This window comes from Notamacropus eugenii, chromosome 3, assembly GCF_028372415.1.
Source record: "Notamacropus eugenii isolate mMacEug1 chromosome 3, mMacEug1.pri_v2, whole genome shotgun sequence".
In the NCBI taxonomy this organism is placed as follows: domain Eukaryota; kingdom Metazoa; phylum Chordata; class Mammalia; order Diprotodontia; family Macropodidae; genus Notamacropus; species Notamacropus eugenii.
In genome coordinates this window covers 203,483,307-203,510,762 of record NC_092874.1, presented here as the reverse complement: position 1 = coordinate 203,510,762, position 27,456 = coordinate 203,483,307, and the positions used below count along the sequence as shown (strand labels likewise).

Below are 27,456 nucleotides of genomic sequence, written 5' to 3'. Positions count from 1 at the left end.
GCAATAGGCAGCTGCAGGGAGATGTGAGGAGTGGATGGAATACCCACCCCAGGGGGGAAGGGGAGCTTGTCAGCAGCTGGGGTGGGAAGCTCCTCTTTATAAAGGTGCCTCCTTCAGAAAAGGTATGTGGGGTGGGGGGGACAAAGAGGCATGTGGCAGGCTGGGGGTCAGGAACCAGAGAGGTAACTATTCTCTACTGGGACATCCCAGAGATGAGGCAGATTTAGTCAATATATCCTCCCACATATCAAGAAGGGAGAAACATCTAGCTCTGCAGAGTCTCTGTGGAGAGGCTGTCTGCTTGGAACAGTGGGGGAGGACAGATTGTTTGGAGACAGGAATCTTTTGACTATTCACTGTGGGATGAATGGAAGTCTCTTCTGAGAAAGAGAAATGGAGGGCATGAGAAAATCAAGGCAGCTTTCCATAGTAGGGGTAGGGGCTTATGGACCACCAGAGTCAGATGATCTCTGCCCAGCAAGTTAGAAAGTCTTGCGATGCCAGACCCCAGGCTAGAATTTTCAGAGCCAATACTTCAGGGCCCATGTTGCATTGAAAGAACATTTTTGGGACAAGGCAATGGCCAGATGCTGCTGCTTCCCTGTCCCTCTCTACCCTCTCTACTCCCAAGAAAGCACACATTGTCCCACTACCCACCTCACTTATCCCCAGGAAATTTCATTGGGGAAAGGACATCCCAGGTGGGAAGGATAACAAAACATCCAGGTGGAAAACTCTCATGTACAGTTTTTCAGATAAAAGCAAGTACTCCTTCAGTGAGAAACTCTGACTTGACCCTTTGCCTTCTCCTTCCTCAGAGTCAATAAAGTGGCAAGGTCCAATCCCTAACAAATTGGTTCACAGGAGGCTAATCTACTTTCCTTCTGGAGGTAATTACTCATGGATGAGCACAGAATCCCTTTTCCTGGGGGTGGGAGGAAGGACAAGGGGATAGCCTAGAAGTGTCTAGAAAGTCAGGCAGCAGGAGAGTTTGAGAGAAGGACCTTAAGGTTCTGTGGGAATCTGACATTCTGGGGTGGGGAGGAGGGCAGCAGTGGCAATCAAATCTGCCTGCTTGGTAGGAGGCATCGTTATGGGAGAGCCTAGCAGCTCCATTTCCATGGGGTTAATCTGGGAGCTCAGCCCCGAGTGTCACATGTCTCGGGGGGAGGAAAAGGACAAAAACAGGTGGAAGATGCTTGTGGCTTAATTTAGCGTGGCAATAGTGGCATTACCCATGCTAGCAGTAACTTTTAATTGTATCTCTCGAAATTGGTAAAATGGTCAGTCGGGCTGGGGAGGCATTGATTAATACCTGAGAAAAGAAACAACAGAGAAGGTGAGAAGAACAGGATGGGGAGGGGGGAGAGAATTACTCACCTCAGCAACGAGGCCTCTACTTACCTCCACTGTGCTTTCCGTTGCCTTCTCAGGAGCTTCCCTTTTGGTGGCTTTGAAAAGAAAGATCATGCCACTTGAGTTCGTATCTGGTGCTGTAAGCCCCAGTCCTCCCTCTTCCTTCAAAATACATTTGTAACTTGGCATGCACAGGCAGCCAGAACCCATAGATTACCATGCCTATAGGGTGGCTACTCTGAAGGCTCATTATAACATGGTGTGAGCTTGGGTCTGTGAAATTTATACTGAAAGGAGACAGGTTCTGGTTTTGATTAGGGGATGAAGGGATAGAACAAGTAATATCAGAGGCCTGTCGTCAGAGGACTGACTGAAATGAGGTATATCACCAAGGAAGCTGCACACAAGGGAATACACTTCTTTAGCCAGTGGAACTCATGAGCCATGTGCTAAGACATAGAAGGGTTGGGATCTGTTTGTATAAAGAGAAGGGATTACCCACATGGATGAAACTGTGGATCTTCTGAAATATTGATATAAATAAGACTGATAATAATTGTATGTGATACAGTCTGTAAAGACAGGTTTTGAGTTCTGTCCTCTGAATACCAGTTTTGGGGTTGTATTTCTGTATATTTTTCTATCTCTGGATGTATGTGCATATGCAAACATACATGCAAGCATACATCTATCCATCATCTATCTATCTGTATCTATATATCTTATGTATCAGGTTAAAAGTTCACTGAAGAAAGGAATGATGTCCATTCTTTATTCTAACTCACAAGGGCCTATGAAATTTTTATGACCCTGCTGGGACCATATGCTTTGCTCATTTCTAATCCAATACTCCAGATAGGGGACCTCTGACCACCAATGGGAGAACAGAAGAATTCCTAGGATATAAGACAGCTGAGTCTGTTGACCTTTTAACCCTCCTAAATGGCCAATTTCCTCTCTTTGACTATTCCTTTTTTTTCCCCTCCAAAGAAGCATAAGGAACTATTCTGCTATTGGGTGAAGCACAAAGGAAAATTCCATTTCTAGGTAGGGGCTCAGGAGATGAATGAAAAGCCAACCTATTTGTCAGAACCACTGGGCTCTTCTGTTGACTGACAACAAAGCCCCATTCAGGTGAGTCAGCATTTGGGCTCTGTTTTACCTACAGTAAAATGAAAAGGTTTCTCTCCCCTTCCTGTGAACTTAGAGCTCCTCATTAGAAAAGAGGGGTGAAGGGACTTGAACTCTTTCAAGTCCTTGGAGAATTGCTGAAATGGCATGCAGTTGCCTACAGCAATGAAACTAGTAAAGATGGAGGCAAGGTAGGATAGGGTAGAAGGTGTCTATCTCTATGAGGACACACTTCAGATTTAGTACTGAAATACTTATGTCTGTGTTTGTCCTTCGTTTTCGAAGAAGACCACGACACCTGAAAAAAGATGACATGACTTGTACTTGACTTTGTTTTGAGTGAGGGAGGGCTGTGCAAGGTCACCAGCCTCACTTGCCCCCCCTGAGTCATTTGGATCCAGTGACCAGATATTCATCAGGATGACTGGAGAAGACCCAGGATGCAATGGGAGACCTTGGCCTATTCAGGTTCTCACTTAGAGTGAGGTAAAGCCATTCAGTGAAAAAGCCTCTCTAAGAAGTAATCAGGGATCGGCTCCTTTAATAAACAAAAGGAAAAAATAAGTAAATCAAGCTGGGAGGGAAAGAGCAGCAGTTACCATTGCAGACAGACACTGAACCAAATACATACCACACAAGGCTGTGAGCCTACTAAGAAATGGATCTCAGGTCAGACTCAGTTACATCCAATGACATTGCCATGAGAGTTTTAATATAACAATAATGTTCAACCTTCAGATAGAAAAATGACCCATATATTAGCATCAGTTGGGTAAATTGTTAGATCCTGTGGTGACCATTTGGCCTGGTTTAGTCTCCCTTCCATTACTCTAGACTAGGGCCTGCCAACCACCATGGGAGAATGACAGAAATTCCAGAGGACCAGTAGCTGAATCTCCTGTCCTTTTTAACCAAGAATGGCCGCTTTCCTCTCTTTGACTCTGGTCCTTTTTCCCTCTCTTCGCCCCCACCATTTTCTAACTATGTGATTCTGGGTAAGTTACTTCAAAGCAATCCAATCCAATAAGCACTTATACCTCATTTCTCTGAAACTTGGCTTCTATATAATGGGGCTAATAAAACTCAAACCACCTACTTCACAAAATTGTTGGAAGGAAAAGTACTTTGTAAGCCTTAAATATCTATAAATGTCAGTTATTATTAGGGAAGAATTCTAGATAATTATTCTGGTTGTCTCAAGAGGTTTTTAACCTGTGTCTCTTTCTCCATTTTCTTTTTGTTCGAAATAGGTGAGGAGCAGGGAAAAACTTTGTGTGCTGACTGCTCTGATGAGCTATACTAGGATGAGAGGGAGAAGGGAGCTGGGTCAGGGACATGATGGCAAAACCGACACAAATTCTGCACGGACTTGAATGAGTGGGACTGAATGATTTAGGAAAACATTCTAATACATGTATTCGAGGGTAATCTGGAAAGTGTGATGCCAAATGTGCCAAAAGAGGTAAGTCAGCCTGAGTTCTCTCTCTTTTTTTTTCCTTTTGCCTCTCTACAGATGAGAAAACCAAGTTCTAGGGAGACAGAGAATGACATACTACATTATTTAACTCATGAGAGAATGCAGGGCTGGGGTACTTAAAACAAATGAGAGATCAGGACATCTCTATCATTCCTGCCTCTTTTCCTTAAACCACCGAACTAGGTGAGGTTTCTCCTGGAGTTTCTAAAAGAATTTCTGTTTTGGCCTGAATAACTTCACCCATACACTAGGGGCACTGCTGTTTTTCAAAAAGCCTGAAAAAGACACCTTAGATGACAGAACAGCTGGGCTCTTGCTTTTCTCCGTTGACTGGTAATGAAACCACATTCAAATGAGTCAGCAAGTATTACAAATATTATAAGTATTACAAAGTAATCCTTTTCCTTTTCTTAAAATGGGATTTTCCCCCCTTTACTTTCTGTGCCCCTTCATTAAAGGGGTAATGAGAAACCTGGAAACTGCTTCTTTCAAAATAATCCTCTAGGAAACCTAAGCCATTGTTTATAATGGGGCCCCTCACAGAGTTCAAGTTCTGAGATTTTCCTGTAGCTAGGTGGGAGAGACAAGAGTTCGAAGGATCTGGCCTTAGATGGCCAAGACATTGAGCAGAGACTTACCTGTAGGAGATCCTTGCTTTGACTGTGGGTCAGGCTGAGTTCCACTGGACTTAAATGAAAGAGTCTTGGTTCCCTGCTGCTTCTCCAGCTCCCCTGGGGATGGGAGAACAGAGTAAAATGAGAGAAATCAAGATTCAGAAGTTTGGGAAGAGAAGGAAAGAGAAAACGTAATGGCAATGTAGGGGAGCGAGAGAAGCAGTAGCAAAAACTGAGCTCAGGGCTAGGAAGGGGCCTCCAGAGCTTATCAGGCTTTCTAAACCTACTTCTCCAGCTGGGTTAAATTGAACACATCCCACCTCGTTGAGAATTCCGTCCCCAGGACTAGCCAAAATCAGGCCAAGTACCTCTAATTCCCAGGGAATTAAAGGATACTAAGATGGTGTTTTTGAATTCTCCCTGAAGCCAAATAAATAGATATATTTTTTAAATGGTTTGATTTTTTTCCCACAATGAATCAGTTTAGTTGTTTTTTCAGTCGTGTCTGACTCTTTATGACCTTATTTGGGATTTTCTTGGCAAAGATACTGGCATAGTTTGCCATTTCCTTCTCCAGCTCATTTTACTGATAGGAAAACAGGCAAACAGGGTTAAGTGACTTGCCCAGGGTCACACAGCTAAGTAAATGTCTGAAGCCAGATTTGAACTCAGTGAAATGAGTCTTGCTGACCTGATAGAACCTGATGCTCTATCCACTACACCACCTAGCTGCCCCTTTTCAAAGAATTGTTCTGTTTGATTATAAGACATTTTCCTCCAATTATCTCCTTTTTCATCTCTCCTCTCCTCCTTTCTCCTTATCTTTTTCTTTGGCTTTTCTGGTCTTTTCTCTTTACCCTTCTCTTATCTTCCCTGTTACTACAAAACACTTTTGCTTGTTCTTTGCATTATCTGAATAAGATGATTAACACCTTATAAACATAATCTAACAATATCTATGCATTTGCATTTTCTAGAGAAGGGGAGGAGAGCTGGGCTTCCACCAAACACCTCATCATGACATGTGTCTGCGGGGGTGGGAGGGTCACTTGTGTCACAATGCAAGCTTTCAGATGCCACACAGCAAGAAAAACTCAGTGATGGACTGTGTGTCTGTCATCCAAGGCCCAGCCTGGCCAAGTCTGAAGAGAGGTTCATGACAAGGAGGTTAGCTACTGGGCAACAAATGCTTTTGACTTGGATAGATAGACATACACACAGAGATGCATGTACAAACATACATGTATTTGCAGATATATATATGCAACCACAAGAAAGTTTATACACAGATGTACATCTACACAAGAATACAACTCATGAGGACTGTTTATTAAAGTTTTTTAGTAGAGAGATTGTGATTTCCATTAGTAAAGGAAGAATCCATACCGATTAAATCATGGATTTTTTGAAATGTTGAAATAAATTTTTTCTCAGTCCTTTCCTAAACAATACTGGTTGCATTTAGTACCACCAGGCCCAAAAGTTTTGTCCAAGGAACATTTGAATAGTTTCCATTACATTTGCGGTGTTTTATTCAGATCAGAACAGGTGGTATCCCTGCCCATCTATTTTTCTCAGGGAAAGAATGTCTGAAAGGAATATGCTCTCCCCCCACCCCACCAAGCAGACTTGTAGAAATGGGTCCCAGAAAGGAAATTTTAATGAATAAATTTCAGAAACAAAAATCAATAAAAGCTGATAGATTTTATTCTAATGTGTTTTCTTTTACTTTTCACCTAAAAATTTTGCTTATTATCTGATGAATTTTCTAGAATAAAAAGTTCATCTGCCTATGGTGAATGTCAGATAAACAAAGCTGGAGAGAATCATAACAGATTCAGAGAAGTGGAGGAATAGGGATCCTACCACTGGATGAGGTAGAAATTGAGTTTGTATTAATTTAGAAATATTTTCATTCAGTTGGCTATAACACAGGCATAAGGTATATTTTTAATCTGTAATAGTTATTCATGTTCTTAATTTATCTTTAGTTACCTTTTTTTTCCTTAAGAGACATATGTAATGTATTACCATACTTGGACTATAAAATTGAACAAATGGACATTCGTGCCCGGCTGGCTGGCAGTGTTTATGTTTCTTAAATAAAAAATAATTAGTGAATCACTTTCAACTAGGAACTAAACATAACTTTTACACTGAACTAGAATATAAAAATACCATGCAGCTGCGCCAGAATCAAATGAATACTTTATTTGGTTGGAGTTCCTTGCTTAAATCTAGGTCAAAATCTTAGCCCTGTCTCTTGTTTGTTGTGTGCTCTTGGGTAACTTATTTAAGCTCTCTGAAGCTCATTTTTCTCATACTCAGACTACTTACCTTAAAGCATTATGGTTATAAGCCCTTTATGACAAAGTATATAAATATTATTATTCATTAAGCACGTATACACATTAAGCAGTATAATGGCTTATTGTTCACAACCTCCTACTTTCTAGACTACTTTATTGGAATGGGATGCAAAGAAAAAGGGAAGGCAGGAGGGGTCATGTGTGTGTATGTGTGTGTGTGTGTGTGGAGGTGGGGAGTGTAGAGCTAAAGTGCACTCCTAGAAGAATCAGAATCTCTCTTTCTCTCTCTTCCCTCCTTCCTTCTTTTTCTTTCTCCCCACCCCTTCTCTCTTTCTCCTCTCCCCTCCATCCCATAGAAAATCCTTCCTTCCTCTCCCCCTCCCCTGTGTAGCATAGTCTGGGAATATGTTGGCAGCCTTACATTCAATTCGGATCTGCTCCAGCTCTGTGACCTCAGCAATGGATTCCTTCAAGTCTTCCACAAATTTCTGCATCTCTTCTGAGCCCAGGGCACAGAAATGCAATACCTGCTTCTTTTCTGAACCTGACACTGGGGTCACCAGTGTGATGCCGTGGGAATGATCTGGAAAATCAACATAGGGACACCCACGGTAGTGAGAAAGGGAAAACAGGAGACCTCTGTCTGGGGTAGACAGTGAGACCAGGCCTCTGCAGGACTTGCCCTCTGCCCCTCCAAAGCAGTTTCATGAATTACCCTCCCTTCCTCTTCCTCTACACATCCCCTGAAACTATCACCCACTGTCATCATCTCTGGCTCTGAGATGGACTTACACTCATTCTCAAAAAGGTGGTACTGCATCCCTAGCAGACCCACGGACTTGCAGAAAGTATACGTGGAGGAGGTCTTCTTCTTTGGGCAAAGCTTGAGGATCTGGCCAAGAAAGAAAGTCAGATAGACACACACAAGCGTGTGCGCAGACACATACACAAAGCACATAAATATACATGCAGATGTACATATGCATATATGTACATAGATGCATATAACACACAGATATAGGCAGAATACATATAGATACACACAAAAAATAAATATACACATACACTCATAAAGGAGTACACACCACACACACACACACACACACACACACACACACACAGGTACCAAAGTTAGGGAACCAGTCTGTCCTCGAGGCCCAAGTCATCCTTCCAGCCCCACTATCTACAATGATATGAGACCTTTAGCATGGCTCTTCCCTCTTCCATGTCTACATTTCTTTACTGATAATAATGGTTGGGACACTTTCACGAACTGGAAAGGAGAATAGGGCTGGTAATTGAGCTGGAGACAAAATTCCTGCTTCAAGTTGGAGAAATGGATCTTATCCAGTCCCTTGGAGGCCTCCTTTCCCCAGGGAAAGCCAGCTACAATATGACCTCTTATCCCAGAATTCCCAAATTTCAGAGGTAGAAGAGATTGTGGGTCATTTAGTCTAATGGCTGCATGGGGTATCTCAGAAGAACTGTCTGTCACTCCAGGTCTTCGGTTGGCATGTGGATGACCACTTGTTGGGGATTTTTAGTGGCAATTGCTGTTTAGGTCCATATAGGAATTTCCACAAGACTTCCTCAATAAATGGCCACCTAGTCAGTCTCTGATTGAGGCCCAGTAGTGATGGAGAATTTACCAGCTCCTGAGGCAGTTCACACTACTTTTTGAGAGTTTTAAATGTTGGGAACTTTTTTATATGTATATATGCAAATACTCATTTATATGTATGTATACACATATGGAATAACATGGTATAGTAGAGGGTGAAAAAGGAAGGGATAATGAGAGAATGAAAGGGAGAAGAGAAGAGAGAAAGAAGGGGGAGAATAAGAGAAAGGAGACAATAAAAAGAGAAGAGAGAGAGACAAAGGGAAGGAGAGAGGGACAAAAGGGGGAGTAGAAGGGAGAGGGAGAGAGGGAGTAAGACACAGAAGGAGAGAAGAGAGAGGGAGGGAATGAGGGAGGGACAGAAGGGGAGAGAGAAATATATACACACACATATATACATGTATGTATGTATGTATGTATGTATGTATGTATCTATCTATCTATCTATCCATCTATCTGCAGAGAGAGAGAGAGAGAGAGAACCCTGCTCTGCTACTGCCCCACTGAGTGATGACCTAGCCCTCCCAGGCCCCCAGGCCTTCTCACCACCAGCAGGTCATTGAAGAGGAACACCTCCCTCTGGTGAGCTGCCTGCTTCTGTAGCTTGTTCACGTCAGTCACCTCAAAGAGCCTGCTGCAGCAGACCAGGCGGCGATGTGGGACTGACAGTATCTGAGTAGAGAGAGGATGGAACGACATTAGACTGAGGATGGAGAAGGGAGGGAAGGAGGGGAAGGAATGTGCCCTGACCACAGTCTCAACCTCAGTGTCACAGAATATTAGAGCTAGGAGGGACCATTAGATCATTTCTTCCAACTCTCTCATTTTAAAGATGGCGAAATGGAGACCCACAAAGGTGGAATGATCTGTCCAAACTCACATAGCAGAGAGCCAAGATCTTTTGACTCCAACACACCATTCTTTCTACTTTGCCATATTCAAGTCTCTGAAAGTCAAATGCCTCCACTGTGGAGCTTAGAGTGAAGAATTTACCGAGGGAAGACAGCTTAGGTGAAAGAGGAAGTTTCAAAAGGAAAGAATAAAACAGAGGAGGAGGGCATGTATCCTCTTTCTGATTAAGCTACATGCCACAGAAAATAAAATTGCAGAATGTTAGAGGGGAAAGGGCTATGCAGATCACAGAGTTTGATCTCTTCGTGTGATAGATGAAAACACAAAGGCAAAGTGACTGGCCCAAGGTCACATGGCTAATCAGTGGCAAAGCTGGGATTAAAACTCATGTTGCTGACCTCTCCGCTCTACCAAATGGAGGATCATAAGATCATAGACTTTAGAGCCAGAAAGGACCCAGTAAGTCGTCTAGTCTAACTCTCTCATTTAATACTCACTTAACCTCTGATTGCCATGGTTTGCTCAGCTGTAGAATGGGGATAGTAACAATGCCCACCTCCCAGGTTTGTTGTGGAGAACAAATGAGATAATATTTGTAAAGTGCTTGGCATAGTGCCTGGCACATAGTAGGCTCTTGTTCCTTCCTATAGATGAAGAAACTGAAACCCTAACAAGTTATATGACTCATCCAAGGTCGCACAGATAGCAAATGGTGGTGCTAGGATTTAAACCTAAATCCAGTGATGTCAAAGTCAGAACTCCAGTCAAGCATTTTTTCATTCCACCACAAAATTTCCAATCTCAAAGAGACTTAGAGCTGTTAGGATTTACTCCCAAGGGTGGAGGTTTTCTTCCTAGTCCATCCTGTCTCCTCCCCTCATATCCTCCAACCCCAGGGCCCCTCAGACCACACTAAAACCATCTCAGAACTACAACAATTCATCCTGTCCCAAGGAAGGAGATTCCACAGCCTGCTGACCTCAACCCCATGTCCCAGTGACTCAACCCCCTGAATCACCAAGAAGCATCTCATCTCATTTTGTTTCATCTTCAGGGCCTATCAAGGGGGTAGGGGTGGAAGAGGAGGGCAGAGGGAAATGAACAAGAGAAAGTAAGGAAAGCAAAAGGGAGTAGACCAAAAATTAGAGAGCAATGAAGAGAGATCAGGGGAGAAACCAAAAGGGAGAATAGTCCCTCATGTATAGCAGACACTTCCTACATGGTCTAGTTGTTTGATGGTTGGGACTTACTGTCTTCATGCCCACAATGGACTTCTCCACCTTGGTAACATAGGTGACATGGTCCTCATTGGATTTCAGTTCCTTCTGTTGGATCCTTTCATAGATGCCCACCACCAGTTCTCGGGGTATATCAGCTCCATCATCCACACCTATCAAAACAAGATATAACAGAGCTGACAAACTAGGCAACCTTTGATATGAATTATTTTCTTCTCAACTAGGGAAAGGGGCTTTGTCATGGTGGAAAGCAGGGAAAGCCTACTGTGACTACTTTGACTGCTGTCACTGATTTCCCAGAAAGCGTTAAGGACAACAGTATCATTCCTTCTATAAGGCAGCTCCCGGCTCTGTGAGATAGCAAACCTTTAGGTACCCCTTCCTACCATAAAACCTTGTCCTATGCTTTTGTTAGCTAAAATAGGATAGTTCTGAAGTCAGTCAGACTGATAGGCTTTGTCTTTGTCCTTGATCTGAAAGATATCAAGGTTTGAGCAAGGAAGAAAGTGGAAAGCAAACACATGCCTCAATTCTAGGATGCTGTTGGTAGACTTCTTTTTTTCCTCACCACTGTGAGTTCTGTGGTTCAATGGCAGTTGAGACTGGTAGATTTCATGAAATTATCTGTTAGCTGGCTTAAATGGGATGGGATTTGGCACTTGGTGGAACACAGAGTCACAGAATATTAGAGAGGAAAGGGAGCTTCAGAGTTTGTAATTCAACTCTATTTTAAAGATGAGGAAACTGAAGTCCAAAGTGGCAGAATGATTTGTCCAAAGTAAAAAACAGAGTGGAGATCTAGGAGGGTTCTCTGTCTATGCTGACAAATGTCAGCTGGAATGGAGGGAATGGTAAAGGTGGGGGACATTTGTACAATGGCATGTAGTAGAAACCTGTATCTCTTGGGGTCAGGAAGATGGTCCTTGGAAATTCTTGCTAAGGATCTGGCAGCACAAAGATTTTCCCAGGCTGCTTCATGAAGTAGCCACAGTATTGTTGAGTGGAAGGGGAAGAGGCAAGAAGACCCAATGCCCGTACCTACTCAGGAAAGATCACACTCAAGGCCTACCACTTCCTATACCAACCCACAACCATTCACTTGGAGTTAGTAGTTCTGGCACAGGGTTAAAACAATAGCCTCTTCATTATCCTCTTACCTCTCAGGTTCCGAATGAAATCCTCCAGCATCATCTTCCGGTCAGGCTTGATATTGGGACTATACATGTCCGTGTTGAGGAGGATAATGGCAAAGGCCAGGATGAAGATGGTGTCAGGGTTGTGAAACTGCTGGACGACCTCAGGATTGCACATGCAGTAGCGCTGGCTTGGAGAAACATGTAAAACATGCCCATTGAGACTTCCCATCCTCCTCTTTCTCCTTAAGCACAGCAGGAGAGTGTAGGGTACACGTGTATAAGAGTTTTCCAAAAGTTAGATAGCAGCATGAATGGAATAGGAGCCCAGGGACTTTAGATGTAGGACAGAGTCTCATCTTGTCCTCAAACACTTACTCTCTGTAACATTCACAGGTGTATAACGTGTTTATGTTTATATACATACATGTGCATGTCATTTAATACACAATGCATTTGTGTATACACATGTCTGCATGTATCACATCTGTATCTATTGTGTATATGTGTGCCTGCCTGTTTATATGAATATACATGTGTGCATATGCATGTATATACCTGTCCATGTCCATATATATAGTACATGTGGATAGATTGCTAGGTTAATTGTTCATTGTTAATTATCCTTTCTTATGTTGTTTTTGTCTGTTTTACTAGACTGTATTCTCCAGGATGGGGACACCATTGCTTGGATTCCTTGACATATTCCACAGTACTCTCAAGCCTTCATAACTTTCCTCATACTGTTCTCTAGGTGTGGAATACCATTCTCACTATTCTGCTAAATCTCTATCCACCCTTTAAAGCCCAATTTAAATGGCATCTCTTCCTGGAAACATTCCCTGAAGTGCTCTAATTGATAGAAATGGTGAATCTATGTTTGTATCTCTCTAAGGCACTTGTAGTGTAATGCTGTATGTTGTAAGCATCTGGGTTGGTACTTATCTCCCTACTAGATTTTTTGTTGTTGTTCAGTTGTTTCAATCATATCTGACTGTCCATAGGTCTAGTTGGGGTTTTCTTGGTAAAAGACTGAAATGGTTTGCCATTTTCTTTTCCAGCTCATTTTGCAGATGAGGAAATCGAAGCAAACAGGGCTCAGTGACTTACCCAGGGTCTAGCTAGTAAGTATTCTGAGGCCAGATTTGAACTCAGATCTTTCTGACTCTAGGTCTGGAACTCTGTTTACTGTGCTGTGCTACTGTGCTAGCACCCCATACTAGATTGTAAGCTCCATGAGGACAAGAATATCATCTTATCTAAACTTCATCTCTCCCTCAATCCCTAACACTATGCCCTGCATAAGTCAGTGTTTTAATAAACATTTGCTGTTTCTGCCTTGCCCCAAGATGATTGACTGACTAGTTGCCATGGAGGAGCCCTGAGGGATGGGAAGTGGAGGAGGTCTTCATAATATTCCCTTCCCCATTCCCAAGGTACAAATGTTATAGATATGGACCTTTTTCCCTTCCTTCCTTATTTTCCCCAAATGTTGGCTTGTGTCTCAGTATCTGAGGCTCTTCCCCCCTCAAAATTTTCCTTCCCAGAGATTGTGGGAGTTAGATGAGATTTGGGGTCAGCACTCAAGGCCATGCCTACCTGAAAGCTTCGATGAGCCGCTCCACCTTCTGGGCCTCACCTTGGACCCGGATATGGGCCTGGAATTTCCTCAGAGCTTCGTCTAATTCCATGTTGGAAAAGTCCATTTCATCCACCACACAGCTTGGGGGAATTAGTAGGGGGCAGAGATAGGATAGGAGAGGGATACAGTCAGAACAGGTCCTATCCTGCAAAACTTCTCAACATCAGTGGGAAGTTAAGAACAAGAAGGTCCTTCCCACTCAGAGCAGAGATCGACCTCTCCTCTCACTACGTAGAAACCCCATCCCAGTTGATAGAAATTAGCTGTTATAGCCTATGGGTGGTGGGTTGGGGAAAGAAAAAGAAGGGAGAGAATGAGTCTAAGGTCTACAATCTAATTTCTTTTGTCATTCACTGTGACCCCCTCATCCTCTCCAGTTGTTATTCCAAAACCAAACAGAAATTAGTTAATGAGAATGAAGGTACTGTACTAAGCCTCCGAAGAACTAGTCAACAAGCATTAAGTGCTTATATGCCAAGTGCTCTGATAGATGTGGGCATATCAAGAGGAAACAGTCCTCCTGGAATCACAGAATGCCATAGCCAGAAATACCCTAAGTGGAACCGAGACTTGCATTTTGAGTTACAGTCAGATGACTAGGACTCAAATCTCAGCTCTTCTATTTATTGGTATATGATTATAGCCAAGTTATGCAACTGCTCTGCCTCAAGGTCCCTCACTTATGAAAATGTCACCACTAACACCTGTTCTACCCACTTCACCACATTGTTGTGAGAATCAAATTTCATAATGTATGTAAAGTGCTTTGTTAACCTTATAGTGCTATTTAAATGTCAGCTATTATTAAAAGGATTGAACTAGGTGTCTAAGGTCCAACTCTAAATTCTGTAAGCCTAGTTCACTTTACAGATGAGGAAACTGAGAGACTGGATATTTGCACTGGAGTATATATCACATTAGTTGTAGAGTCAGGACTGGACAGAGATTTTTTAACCTGATTATTTTCTTCAGGCATTCAAAGAGTTGTTACCTGGTTGGCATGAAATGAAATGAAATGTGTTTGACCTGACCCCAGACAATAGAACAAGAAACAATGGGTACAAGTTGCAGAGATGCAGAACAAGGCATGATATCAGTCAAGAAAAACCAAAACCAAAATCCTTGCTAACAATGAGAGTGGTCTTACAAGAATGGGCTGCCTTGGTGGTGGCAATTTCTACCACTCTATAGCGACTGTTATTTCTCCACAACTAGAAGTCTTGAAGAGAACACTGGTTGACCATTTGTTAGGGATGTTAGGCAGGGGATTCTATTTCCCGTGAAGCACATGAAGCAGATGACCTCTGAAATTCTGTTGGAATGGCAGAAAGAGGGCTCATCTTGGAAGAATACCTGAATTCAAATCCTGACCCATACTAGATTAGCGGCATAACCCCAGGTAAATCATATCTCTTTCACTGAGCCTATTTCATTTCCTTACCTATAAAATGGAGATAACAATAGAATGCCACAGTTTTTACCTGATAGAACTGTTGTGAAAAATGCACTTGGCAAAACTTAACAGGCTATAGAAAGGAATTATAAGGTTGCTAGTCTCTCTGTCTGTATCTGCTTATTAGAGGTAGCTAGAATCCCTATAAATTCATAGACACAGAAAGTTTCTGACCCAACAGATGAGACAATGTGGTGTAACGTGTTCAGTTCACTCTGCTGGTTGAAATGCGTGATCTTAACAAAATTTGATATTTCTGGTTAAAAAAAATGGAGGTAGCCAGGTGATACAGTAGATAGAGTGCTTGACCTAGGATCATGGAGACCCAAGTTCAAATCTGACCTTGGGCACTTAATACCTGTATAATTGTGGGCAGGACATTTAACCTCTGTGCCTCAGTTTCTACATCTCCAAAATGGGGGTAATAATAGCATTTCCTTCCCAGGGTTCTTGTGAGGATCAAGTGAGTTAATATTTGTGAAGTGCTTTGCAAACCTGAAAGTGCTTTTCTATAAATGCTAGCTATGGTGATCACTATTATTAATTCTCTACCACACCCTGCCTTGTTTTGACAAGCTGCTGTCTTATTTCCCTCTGGTTTGGGTTTGCCCTTTTTCCTCTGCTTTTCATAAAATACACATATACACATATGTACATATATGCATACATGCACATGTACACATACCATGCATATATATACACATACATACACATGCCTATACCTATACCTATACATGAGAAAGGGTACACAGGTCTCTTCCAGTTTTAATCCCTGTAATCCTGTGGTCTCTAACCCCTCCCAGCTGTTTCAGTGTTCAAGTTCTTCCAAGGAGGGATCTTTCCACCATTCTGGGGATGCCACTGCCCACAGTTGGTTCACCAAGAAAGAAAAATCTAGGTCCCAAGAAGCAGGATGAGTCATCCATGGAGAATTGTTTGTTTGCCTGCCTGACTTTTTCTTTTCCTTCAACCTGAAGCTGATCACAGGAGCCATTAAAGGTAGTTTATGGAGCTGAATGCTCCTCTCCCCTCGCATCCCTTTCCCTCTCTCACCCCAGCCTGTTTTCCCCTCCAATCATCTTTCCTTTGGTTATTTTTATAGTCCCACATGATTGCTAGAGGCTCTGTCAAGCTAGAGGGAACTCATTGGTTTGACAAGAAGATAGGGCTCTGCGTCAGACTCACCTGTCTTCCATTCCCTGGGATTTACAGGATAACAACATTTAGTGCTGGAAGGGGCTTTGGAAATCATCTAGTCCAACCCTTTTATTTTACAGATGTGTAAACTAAACCCCTAGAAGGTTAAGAGACTTGTCCAAGGTCAAAGAGCACAGTAAGTGTCAGAGCTGTGCCTCACGCCCCTCTCTTCTGACTCAAAAATCCATTTTGCTTTTCACAAGACTTTTAATCTCTTTTTCCTTGTCTAACATATCCAGATTTTCCCATTTAACCTCGGTCTTTTTCCAGGAGAGAAAGAAAGAGTGCCAGGGGCTTGAACCCCTAGAATCTCTGCCTGGTTGGATGAAATTTTGCAGTTTTCATAGATTTTAAGGGACCTTAGAGATCATCTAGTCCAACTCCCTCATTTTATAAATCAGGAAATGGTGTTCAGTGAGCTTGTGACTGACCATAGACACACAAGTTGTGGTAGAACAGATTTTCTTGGTATACAGAATTTCCCACCTTGGGCAGGTTCTGAGGTTTAAAGGTTATGTTGTCTGCCTAAGGCAAAGAGCAGGATAAAGTATGGACATGACAGGAGGAGAAGGGCTAAGACAAAGACTAAGGGGGAGTAGCAACACATAAGAATGGGGCTCAGACATGGCTCCACTTGCTACCCCTTGCTAGTGCTAGGAAACTGTAACTAAAAGGCTAGTCAGAAAACACAGGTCCTCCTTCCTTCTCAGGTTCCACTTTTTCCAGCACATCTTGGGATCCCCCTCATACCAGATCAAATCCTGAGCCATTTAATTTCTTCACTTTTAGGCAGAGGGTTAAAGCAGAGACCAGATAATAATGAAGGTCCCCAAAGAACAGAAAGTGTTCTTTTCTTTAAAATGTAGGGCTTATGTTTCTATTTCAATAGTGACACCATCACCACCACTACCACCACCACCATCACCACCACCACCACCACCATCACCACCGCCACCACCACCACCATCATCCCTGGTATTTATATAGTACTTTGAGATTTTCAAAGGGCTTTACAGATATTTTCTTGTTTGATTCTCACAACAAATCTGGGAGGTAGATGTTATTATTGTCTTCATTTTACAGTTCAGGAAACTGAGGCTGACAAAAGTTGAGTGACTTGCCCAGAGTCACACAACTAGTAAGTGTCTGAGGCTGAGATCTGAACCCAAATCTTTGTGACTCCAGGTCTAGCACTTTTTCCACTTTGCCACCTAGCTTCCACTAGGGTGATAAGTAATTGCTTTTCCTGTCCATCTTTTTAGCGTCCTCATGATCTCCCCAAAGATTAAAGATAAGCAGAGGCACTAGGTCACACCAGGTATCCTAACACATACTTGGGAGTCAATTCAGTCCAGAAAGGATCTCACAGAGGTCTCCCTGTGAGTTGAGAGGAGGTGATTGGTGACAGGAAGCCAAGGAGTTAGATTTGATCTGGAGCTTCTCTCCTCTTTGAGGTCTACCTGTCTAAGAGTTAAGAACCCGATGGAATTCTTGGGCAGCATGCTAATGTCTTGGAATCATCCTGCTAGTACAGGGATGGGGCTAAAACAAAGACATTTTCTATTCTCCCAAGTTTCCCTCATAGTGGTGGGGTCAAGAATTTTGTACAAATATGAAAACTGATGATGTGTCTGTGTTTTGACCATAAAAAATAGACAGAAAAGGATTCTGGTTACAGCCAAAGAAATAAATAGAAACAATTGAGATTTACTCAGGATATTAATAGGAATGGCATTATGGTGACAGGAAAATAATTAAAGGAAATGGTGACAGGGAGAGGACTTGATCTCCAAGTACAACATGGTAAGCAGAGGAACAGAGCTGAAGCACCATGGATTAAAACTTGACATCCCCCCGCTTGGGTAAATCACATTTTTTTTTTCAGGATAAGATCACTGAGAGGAAGGGTATGTAAAGGAGGAGAGGTAGACTAGAGCAGAATGTGTGGCAGCCCCATTATTGAGTCCAGAGGTGAACAGCATAGCAGTGAAAATTCTATAGTCTTTGAGCAAGAAGAAGGGTGTGAGAAGTCCACCTTCTTTCATAGTGAGAATTATGTCTCCATGGTCAATATCCACCTCAAGAGGAGGGAAATTTGAACATTTGAATTCCTGTTGATAGATGGTACCCAGATTGTTGAAGTGAGAGGGACACAGGGACCCAGAGAAAAGAGGACACAGTCAATAGGAAGGAGAGTGATCATGAGAGAGGCAGGGGGCAGAATTGGACCACATGATTTGTGTAATTTTTACTTTGGAAAATATGTTGAATCTATAAGATGATGTTTGATAGGCATAATTTGGGGTTCAAAAATCAGATTGTCTGAAAAAGATCTGGAGGCTTTAGTGGGTGGGCTTCATTAACTTTGGTGGCTGCCACATCATCCTGCTGATTCATATTAAGCTTGAAACTCACTGGGTGCCATTTCTCTTGAGCCAGGATATTGTCTATGGAGACATAACTCCCAGTAGGAGAGAAGGTGGTTTCTGGCACCCTTCTTCTTGCTCAAAGACTATAGGATTAGCATTTCTTTGCTGTTCACTTAGGGACTCCATAATGGGGCCATCACACATTCTCCCCTATCTTCTCCCCTCTCCTCATTTATGTACCCTTTTACTCTATAATCTTGTCCTGCAAAAATGAAGCAAAACAAAAACAAAATACCTAACCGTGTCTAACTATGCTTTCCCTGTCTTGTGCTGGAAAAAGCTTATTTTTGAACCCAAATGATGCCTATGGAGCAGCGCCTTATTAGATTCAGACCAATGCTCTGCAGATTCTAACTGCCATTCAGTGTGTTAGCTATCCCTCTTGAATGGGAAAGAAGATTCACTTCCTTAGTCCCTTGGGGACAGAACCTAAGAATCATAGACATTAACGTTAGAAGTGACTTTAGAGAAAACCTAATTTTACATATGAAAAAACTGGGACCTAGAAACAAGAAATAGTTAGGTGGTGCAGTGGGTAGAATTCGGGTCCTAGAGTTAGAAAGACCTGAGTTCAAATCTAGCCTGAGAAACTTATTGACTTTGTAACCCTGTGCAAATCATTTAACTTCTGTTTGTTCGGTTTCCCCATCTATAAAACAGGGCTATAAACAGGGATAATAATAGTGCCTGAATCCCAGAGGTGTTGTGAGAATCAAATGAGATGCCTGGCATATAGCATGGGCTATATAAATGCTAGCTGTTATTTTATAATTAAGAAGTGACTTGACTAAGGTCACTAGCAGTGCCTAGATTCAAACCAGGTTTCCTTATACCAAATCCAATGCCTTTTGCACTACATCAGTACAAAGCTAAAACACATGTTGTCCCCAGGCAAGGATCTCATCTGTCTGCACTCTTGCCCTCCCTTGGACCTTGTGTTCACAGATACATTAAATTAAATACCCTTCTTCTCATTGTGCAGCCTGGCATCCATGGAGCTCTGAGCAGTGGTTTCCCATGGTAGTAGCATCAATGGCAGGAGTATTGGGGCATGTTGGAGTGAAGGGGAGGCAGGGAGCAGCTGCACTAGTTAGGATCCGAGGTGGAGGGGAGTGAAGGGGGGCCATGGTGGATGGGAGTGCAGAGGTGGAAAGAAGTGAGGAAGATGTACTCACTGGAGCACAATGGCCTATTTCCCAGCTCTTCTGCTCAGGTGACAATGCAGCAAGCCTGGGGCTGCAGCTAAAAGCTTCAGTAATGAGGCAAGAGGCCACGTGTGGTAGGGCCTTGGGATCTGGGAAGCACAGTCAGGTGGAAACTCTCCCCCATCCACAAGACCCAAAGAACTGAATACATAGCTCTTGCCTACCTGGCCACTGGGAAAGGACTTTAGGCAGGGGGACAGGGAGGGAACTGAATTGGGGTGGGATGCAGGGGGCAGGAGGCTGGCCCTGGCATGAAAGTTTGGAAAAAGTGAGCCTAGCTGTTTTCAGGGGATCTTGCCTGCTCAGCTATGAGCTGCAAAAGTCTTAGATCTGTTTCAGATCCAAGGTCTGCCACTTCCTAATTGTGTGACTGTGGATAACTCACCTCCCCTCTCAGGAAATTTCAATATAATTGGCTTCTACTGTAATCTTATATGTTTTATTTTATGTATTTAAAAACATTATTCTGAGAAAGGGTCTGTAGGCTTCATCAGACTCCCAAAGAGGTCCATGACACAAAAAAGGTTAAGAACTCCTACCCTAGATGAAAATTAACTTTCCTCAAATGTTCTCATAGCATCTTTTTTCTGGATCACTTCCTGTCCTCCACTAGAGACTATGTTCTTTGAGAGCAGGGAATGGGATTTTTCATCCTTGTATCCAACTAGCACAGTGCCTTTCACATAATATGTGCTTAATAAACATGAACTGATTTGAAAATACTTGACCCTGAAACAGGATTTTGGGACCAAATGTTCCTTAAGAAGAGGTTAAAAAAAAGCCCACTGATTCCTAGGCAGACCATCAGGAACATGCTCCCATTGTCTTCAGGTCATCTGCCCTTGCTGAGGCCCTGACTCCGACATGGGATCACGTAGAAGAGCCTGGTCTGCTGTAAATGGAAATCACATTTACCAATGCATTATCAAATACTCCCGCCATTTTGTTTGCTGTTGCTCTGTGACTGGCACTAAATCATTCTACCTAGTTGCTGTCCCTTCCTGAGACTTAACAGTGGGGACTTACAAGAAGGCTGCCTGTGGGTTAGTCAGGGAGGTGTTTCATGCTATGTATGTGAAAGGAAACGTTCTCAGGCAACAGCTGAAATTGTCTTATGTGATCACACCTGTGACCATAGCCAGGCCTGGGAATTCCTCAGTCTCTTGAAAAGTAGTATTCCTGAGGATTCCTCTGACTTTGTGGCACAGATTGTTTAATCACTGCTTAGCCCTGACCCTGGTGCTTCACCCTAGCCATTGGGTCCCATACAGAGGATGTGCCATAGAGTATTTGCCCTTCAGTCAGTGGGGGAATCTTCCCATTTAGCATTTTTCAAGAAGGGGAGGGAGCTGCCTTTGGATACTGACTGCCCAGTAACTTGCAACTCAGCCATCTTGTAGGCATCATTCCAAGCCTGGCCCACTCATGGCCACTCCTGACACCTGGACATAGGTGTCACCAAGATGGCGCAAGGACTTTGCAGTGTAACCCAATGCAAGAGAATATAAGAAGCAATAGAAAGGGGTACTAGAAGCCCTGAGTTCAAGATCTGGTCTTATAATATTAGGTTGTGTGACAAAGGGCAAATCACTCACCTCTCTGGGCCAATTTCCTCATTTCATAAAACAAAGAGCTTGGATGAAATGCTCTCTGAGGTCTCTTCCAGCTCAAATATTCTCTGACTGTTTTATGTGGCACAGATTGCATATATACCACACTTTGTCTTCAGATGGATATGCAAATGAGAAATTGAGGAGAACTAATTAGACTCCTTCAGACAGAGCATGTCGGAGCCTGTCTCCTGAGTTTGATTTGATTTGTGTATGAATTATTAGTGGCTCAGGTTAGGGTGAGGACTCCCCTTTAGGTGTTTCTTTCCTATGTGTTTATGCAAGGGGGGTTGTGCAAAAATTCCACAAGGACTTGGGAAACACAAGCACAGATGTTTCCTGTATTAGTACAAACAGGTATAGTCTTGCATAAAATTGCTTGTTAACAGTGATCTGTGTGCAGAGTCAGTCTGTGCTGCAGATAAATGAAGCGTTACTCCTGACTTTGCCTGTTCGACAATAATTCCATCATCTTGGTTTTTTTCTTTTATGATAGCAAGCCAGTATCTAGTTCACAGATGAAGGCTCACAGAGTTGGAAGGGGGAATTTTAGAAGTCCTCTAGTCCGCTGATAAAACTGAGGTTCAGAAAAGTTACAAGACTTGCTAAAGGTCACAAAGTTGGCAAGCGGCAGAGTCTATTGAAAGGTAGGAGAAAGTTAATAGTCATACTAGATCACCAGAGAGAGGATATGTAACTTGCATCCATGTTAAAGCTGGGAAAGAAGTGTTAGTCAGAAATGTGTTCACATTTGCTCAAGGCAAGGATACTCAGATTTTACATATATGTGTGTGTATGTGCATAAATGTATATGTGTAAATATGTATAAATGCATATATTTACATATAAACAATACATAGATGCACATATATACATACATACCGGCATTATAATGGAAGCCTCATTCATCTACTGCCCTAAGATCTAGTTCTTGGATCACATAATTTAGTTTAAAATATGCCATCACCAGTGAGGATGTTTTTTAAGAGTCCATTGTTCAGAGTTGTTTTTTCAGTCATATCTGAGTCTTTGTGACCCCATTTGAGGTTTTCTTGACAAAGATAGTGGAGGGGTTTGCCATTTTACAAATGAGAAAACTGAGGCAAACTGGGTTAAGTGACTTGTCCAGGTTCACACAACTAGTAAGTATCTGAGGCCAGATCAACTCAGGAAGATGGGTCTTCCTGTCCCTAGGACTGGCACTTTATCCACTGCTCCACCTTGCTTCCCCAAAATGCTCTAAAGCAGGGGTGGGGAACCTGTGGTCTCAAGGCTGCACTTAGTCCACTAGGTCCTCAAGTGTGGCCCTTTGACTGAATCCAATGTTCACAGAACAAATCCCCTTAATAAAAGGATTTGTTCTGTAAAACTTGGACTCAGTCAAAAGGTTGCACCCAAGGACCTAGAAGGCCACATGTGGCTGTGAGGCCTCATGTTCCCCACCTCTGCCAAAGTTTCTAGAAAGCAAAATGTGGCCAAAGAATCAGAGCCAGTAGAAAATGATTTTTGAGAGGCTGCCTGCTTATTTGAAGAATGATTACAGTAGAGGGAAGATCTCTCAGGAGAAAACTTCATTTGAACAAAGGGAGGGTTTGTTCATTTTCTGGAATGGGGGACAAGGCAGAAATCATTCTTCCTTCTCTGCTACAATGCTGCTAAAAGATTCAGGAATTTCTGGCAAAATTTAGGATCCAAAATGGGCTACCAAGTAATGATCAGAAGTTACCAAGCTTTTCCTGTATGTGCTCACAGGGAGTCAACTGATGCATATCTGACTAGAGTATAGGACTGGCCTATACTAGTATACTAGTTTCAGGTATACTAGTTGATTATCCAGGGCACTGCAATTTTTTTGGGGTGGACAGGCAGGGGATTATCAGCTAAATTCCCCCTCTTCATTTTGCCCCTGTCCCAAATACCATCACTAAAGATGGACAGATTCTAGCTCTGCCCCAATTTTCTTTTAAAATACAAATTGCTCTGAGACATGAAACATTTGCTGCAAGTCACACAGGTAAAGGAATTAGTGGTAGAAAAAAGACTTCTGACCAGTTGGGAGGAAATCACTTTGTAAACCTTAAAATGCCACATAAATGTGAGTTATTCTTGTTATTATCACACCACACTGCCGTAGAAGCTAAAAATGGCAACTATCCATTATGTTCAAGGATATACGGAGATAAGAAAAGCAATATGGTAAGACAGAAAAAAGCCAGGATTGGGGTTTAGAACCAGCCATGCCACTTACTAGCTGTGAATTTCACTTGTTTATTTCTCTGGATTTTAGTATCTTTATTGGTGAAATGGGGATAACCTTACCTTACTGTTGTAAGGAAAATGCTTTGTCATTCATGAAATGTTACAAAAATGTGAGCTATTATTATAGCAGAGAGGTTAATCAAGGGAAAGGTCTTTTATTTGATCTTATCCTATTTGGGTTTCTTACAAAGGGTAAGAAGGCAGATTATCCTAGAGGTATATGGCCCACAGACTACATTCCAGCCCATTATTGCTACAGCACAGGGCAGCCTATCTCCAGCCACCTTTCTAGCCCAACCACACACACACACACACACACACACACACACACACACACACACACACACACACAGACACCCCTCCATCTCCATCCTATGCTCCCCCGACCCAAGTTCCCATCTCCCAAGGAGCTCTGTCTAATGGCTTATTCCAGCAAAGCCTGAAACATCATAAAAGTAGCTTCTGTAAATCAGTGCTGAGACCTGAGTAAAAGAAATGTAATTGGGTTGTAGGTATGCTAATGTTTATGCTAATTTTTGTAATGAGAAGATAATGAGATTTGAAAACGTGGAGGTAACTTCCTGAGGGGGATGTACAGACTGTGCAAAAGTAAAGCAATTTAGCAGTTGTTTTAGAAAAAGGAAAGGTAAATTGTACAAAGGATGAGGAGGAGGAATGGGAGGTGCTGAATAAAGAAAAGAAGTCTTGCTTAGATGTGTGTTCTGAGTTTTGAGGCAGGAAGAAGAAAAGCTAATCAGTGGAATTCAGGGAAGCTACTGAGATGGGGTTCTGGTTGCTGTGGAGAGAGCAATTTTGATTTGGAATGGAAAGGTGGGTGTACAGCCCAAAAGAAAGCACTTTGCATCCTTGGGGTTCAGTGTTCTCAGGATCAGAAAGAAATAGCAAGGAATAAAAGGTTGTATAAACCATAAGGTTACAAAGGTTATATCATCATTATTTACTATGAATCCAGGTAAATTTATAATCTTTTTCCTATCAAAATATTATAAATACTAATTTATGACTTTGTTTTCTTATTTGTTACACAATGAAGAACTTTCCTAGCCAGTTTCTGTCTGGACAGTGAATGGAAGTCTAACAGCCCAACTCCTGTGGAGAAAAACTCCATCCAGGATCAAAACGAGAGTGCCATACTGAAGAATATCAGGACATCTGAGGAAAAACTATTGCAGGGGCTTTTACCAGCCCAGATTCATACAAAGAAATAGCCAGAAGTCTGAAGCACTAGGGAAGGAGTCCAGCTAGAAGAGTCTAGGTCAGGCAGTGAAAAATATACAGAAGACTTATAGTATGGGAACTAGAAGGAAGCTAAGAGATACCTGGAGCTACAGATGTGTTCCTGGGAATAAGAAAGTGGAAGTGAAGACCAGAGTGAGCCAGAAATATTTGGAAGTTGCTACTGTATCACTCTGACTCTGTCCTGGGGTTGGGAGCTGGCAGAATCCCAGTAGGACAGGGATCAGATTGGATCCTGGAGCTCTGAAAAGTCTATAAGTAGCTAACCTGACTGATGCCTTAGAACACAGCACTCAGTTCCTGGAGGAAACATTAGGAGGAAATCATTGATTAGGAGGGCAGCCAGATGGAACAGTAGATAGACACCAGACCTGAGTCAGAAGACTCACCAGAAAGACACTAACTAGCTGTGTGACCCTAGACAGGTCACTTAACCCTGTTAGCCTCAGTTTCCTCATCTGTAAAATGAGCCGGAGAAGGAAAGAGTGAAGTGCTCCAGTATCTTTGCCAAGAAAACCCCAAATGGAGTTGTGAAGACTTGGACATGACTGAAAATGACTGAACAACAAGATTGATCAGAACCAAACAAGGCTCCATCATTAGCTCTAGAAGTTCTCAGAGCCTGGACTTGACACAAAATTCCAATTCAAGAAGGCTGGAAATATGAGTAAACAGAAGAAAACACTGACAATGAAGAACTTTTATGAACCCAGTGAAATCTGAAACCAAAACTTCGAAGAAAATAATTCCACAGCAATAAGAAGTCTAAAAACAAACAAGTTAGTTATAAGGCCAACTTGAATTCCTGAAAGAAATGAAGCAAGAGTTAAAAATGATATTGTAGATGAAATGAGAGCAGCAAAAGAAACAATGAGAAGGAAAATGAGCAGCATAGTATAAGATATGGTAAACTTTACCCAAGTAATTTCCAAGATTGTCTGAAAATCAAAATGGACCATGCAGAAATCAGTGACTGCATAAGAAAACAAAAATAATGGAACCCAAATAAAAATCTGAAAAAGAAGAAAATATTAGATATCCACTATTTTTTTTTTAAAAAACTGATGCAGGGAACATATATGTAAAGGAGAAATAATTTAAAAATCATTGAACTACATGATTGTTTTTTTTAACACCAGGATACCCTATTTCAAGAGATAAATAGAAATTGCCAAGATATATTAGAACCAGAGAGCAAATTGCAAATACAAGAAATCTACTGGTTACCACCTAAAAGAAATCCTAAATTGACAGTTCCCAGGAATGTCATAACCAAAATCCAGACCTTTTGCATAAGAAAAAAGTATTGCAAGCCACCAGAAAGAAAGAGGTTAAGAATCAAGAAACCATAATCATAAGGCCTAGCAGATACCAGTATAAAGGAGAGAAGAGTGTAGAACATAGTATTCTCCTAAATGGAAGATGAAGGTCTACAACCAAGAACAATACCTTACAAAACTGAATGCAACATGACAGGGAACCCAAAACTATCCAAGAAAGAGGGAAAGGACCCATATGTACAAAAATATTTTAGCAGCTCTTTTCATGGGGCAAATCACTGGAAACCTAGGAAGTACTCATCAATCGGAGGAATGGCTGAACAAATTACAGTTTATGAATATAGTAATGGAGTACTGTTGTGGTGAAAGAAAGAAATAATGAAGGAGACAATTTTAGAGAAATCGGAGAAGTCTTGAAACAATAGAATGGTGGAAAAGTGAGGAAAATTTATACCAAAACAACACTGCATGGTGAATGGATCAAACGCAGGAGAACAGTATATACTAACTAAAACAACAACATTATAAAGATGAACATCCTTGAAAGACTTAAGAACTCTGATCAATTCATTGACTAATCATGATTTCAGAAATTGATGATGAAGAATGCTATTTATTTTCTGATAGAAAGGAGACGGACTAAAGGTACACAATAAAACATACACTTTTTGGATGTGACAAGCATAAGAATTTTTTCCTCCTTGACTACGTGTGAGAAACAAAAGAAGGATTAAAACCCTTCCCAGCTTTGAGTGAGAGCAGCTAATCAGAGTGGTGACCTAGCAGAAACAGGCTCCTGATCAGGTCAAAGGTCAGAACTTGTGTGCCTGCTTGATGAGCTGTTTGAGGGGGAGCCTCAAGGCTCTGATGAGAAAAGAAGGTTGGGGAGGGCTGCCTCTAGCCAATGAAGAGTGTGGTGGGATATTCAAATTTGGAGCAGCATAAAAAGACTCACCTTGGTTTGAATAACTGTAGCCATCACACTATCTGTTTATTCAGGGAAAGGAACATAAAAATTAATAGAAGCTTTCCTGATTTCACAACAAATATTATTCTTTGTTTAAAGTGAGCATGTTTCTCACACTATGCATATTTATCACAAGAATTGGGCTTTTTTTTTCTCCCTAGTGCAGGAAGAAGGTGGGAAGGGGAAAAAATAACTGCTTACTTTTCAAGTAAAAATTTAAATTAAGAAATTTTAAAATGCAAGCAACAAATGAAACAAAACTTTTAAAAAAAGGAGAGAATAAAATGTATATAGCACCTCCTATGAGCAAGCATTGTGCTTTTACAAATATCTCATTCAATCTTCACAACTACCCTCAGAGGGAGGTGCTATTATTACCCTCATTTTACAGTTGGGGAAACTGAGGCAAACAGAGGTTAAGTGACA

The 27,456-nt window shown here is 41.9% G+C and overlaps 1 protein-coding gene across 2 annotated transcripts in view; it reads right to left on the bottom strand.

Moving 5' to 3' along the window:
• IQSEC3 (IQ motif and Sec7 domain ArfGEF 3) overlaps positions 1-27,456 on the bottom strand; it is a 159,403-nt gene that overhangs the window by 7,813 nt on the left and 124,134 nt on the right. For both annotated transcript variants that reach the window (XM_072654069.1, XM_072654070.1), the window contains 8 exons: positions 13,331-13,453; positions 11,756-11,922; positions 10,611-10,750; positions 9,055-9,180; positions 7,680-7,779; positions 7,309-7,470; positions 4,603-4,695; positions 1,405-1,451 (listed from right to left, as the gene is read on the bottom strand). In XM_072654069.1, the coding sequence (XP_072510170.1) occupies positions 1,405-1,451; positions 4,603-4,695; positions 7,309-7,470; positions 7,680-7,779; positions 9,055-9,180; positions 10,611-10,750; positions 11,756-11,922; positions 13,331-13,453 (958 nt within the window). The remainder of the gene's footprint in view (positions 1-1,404; positions 1,452-4,602; positions 4,696-7,308; positions 7,471-7,679; positions 7,780-9,054; positions 9,181-10,610; positions 10,751-11,755; positions 11,923-13,330; positions 13,454-27,456) is intronic.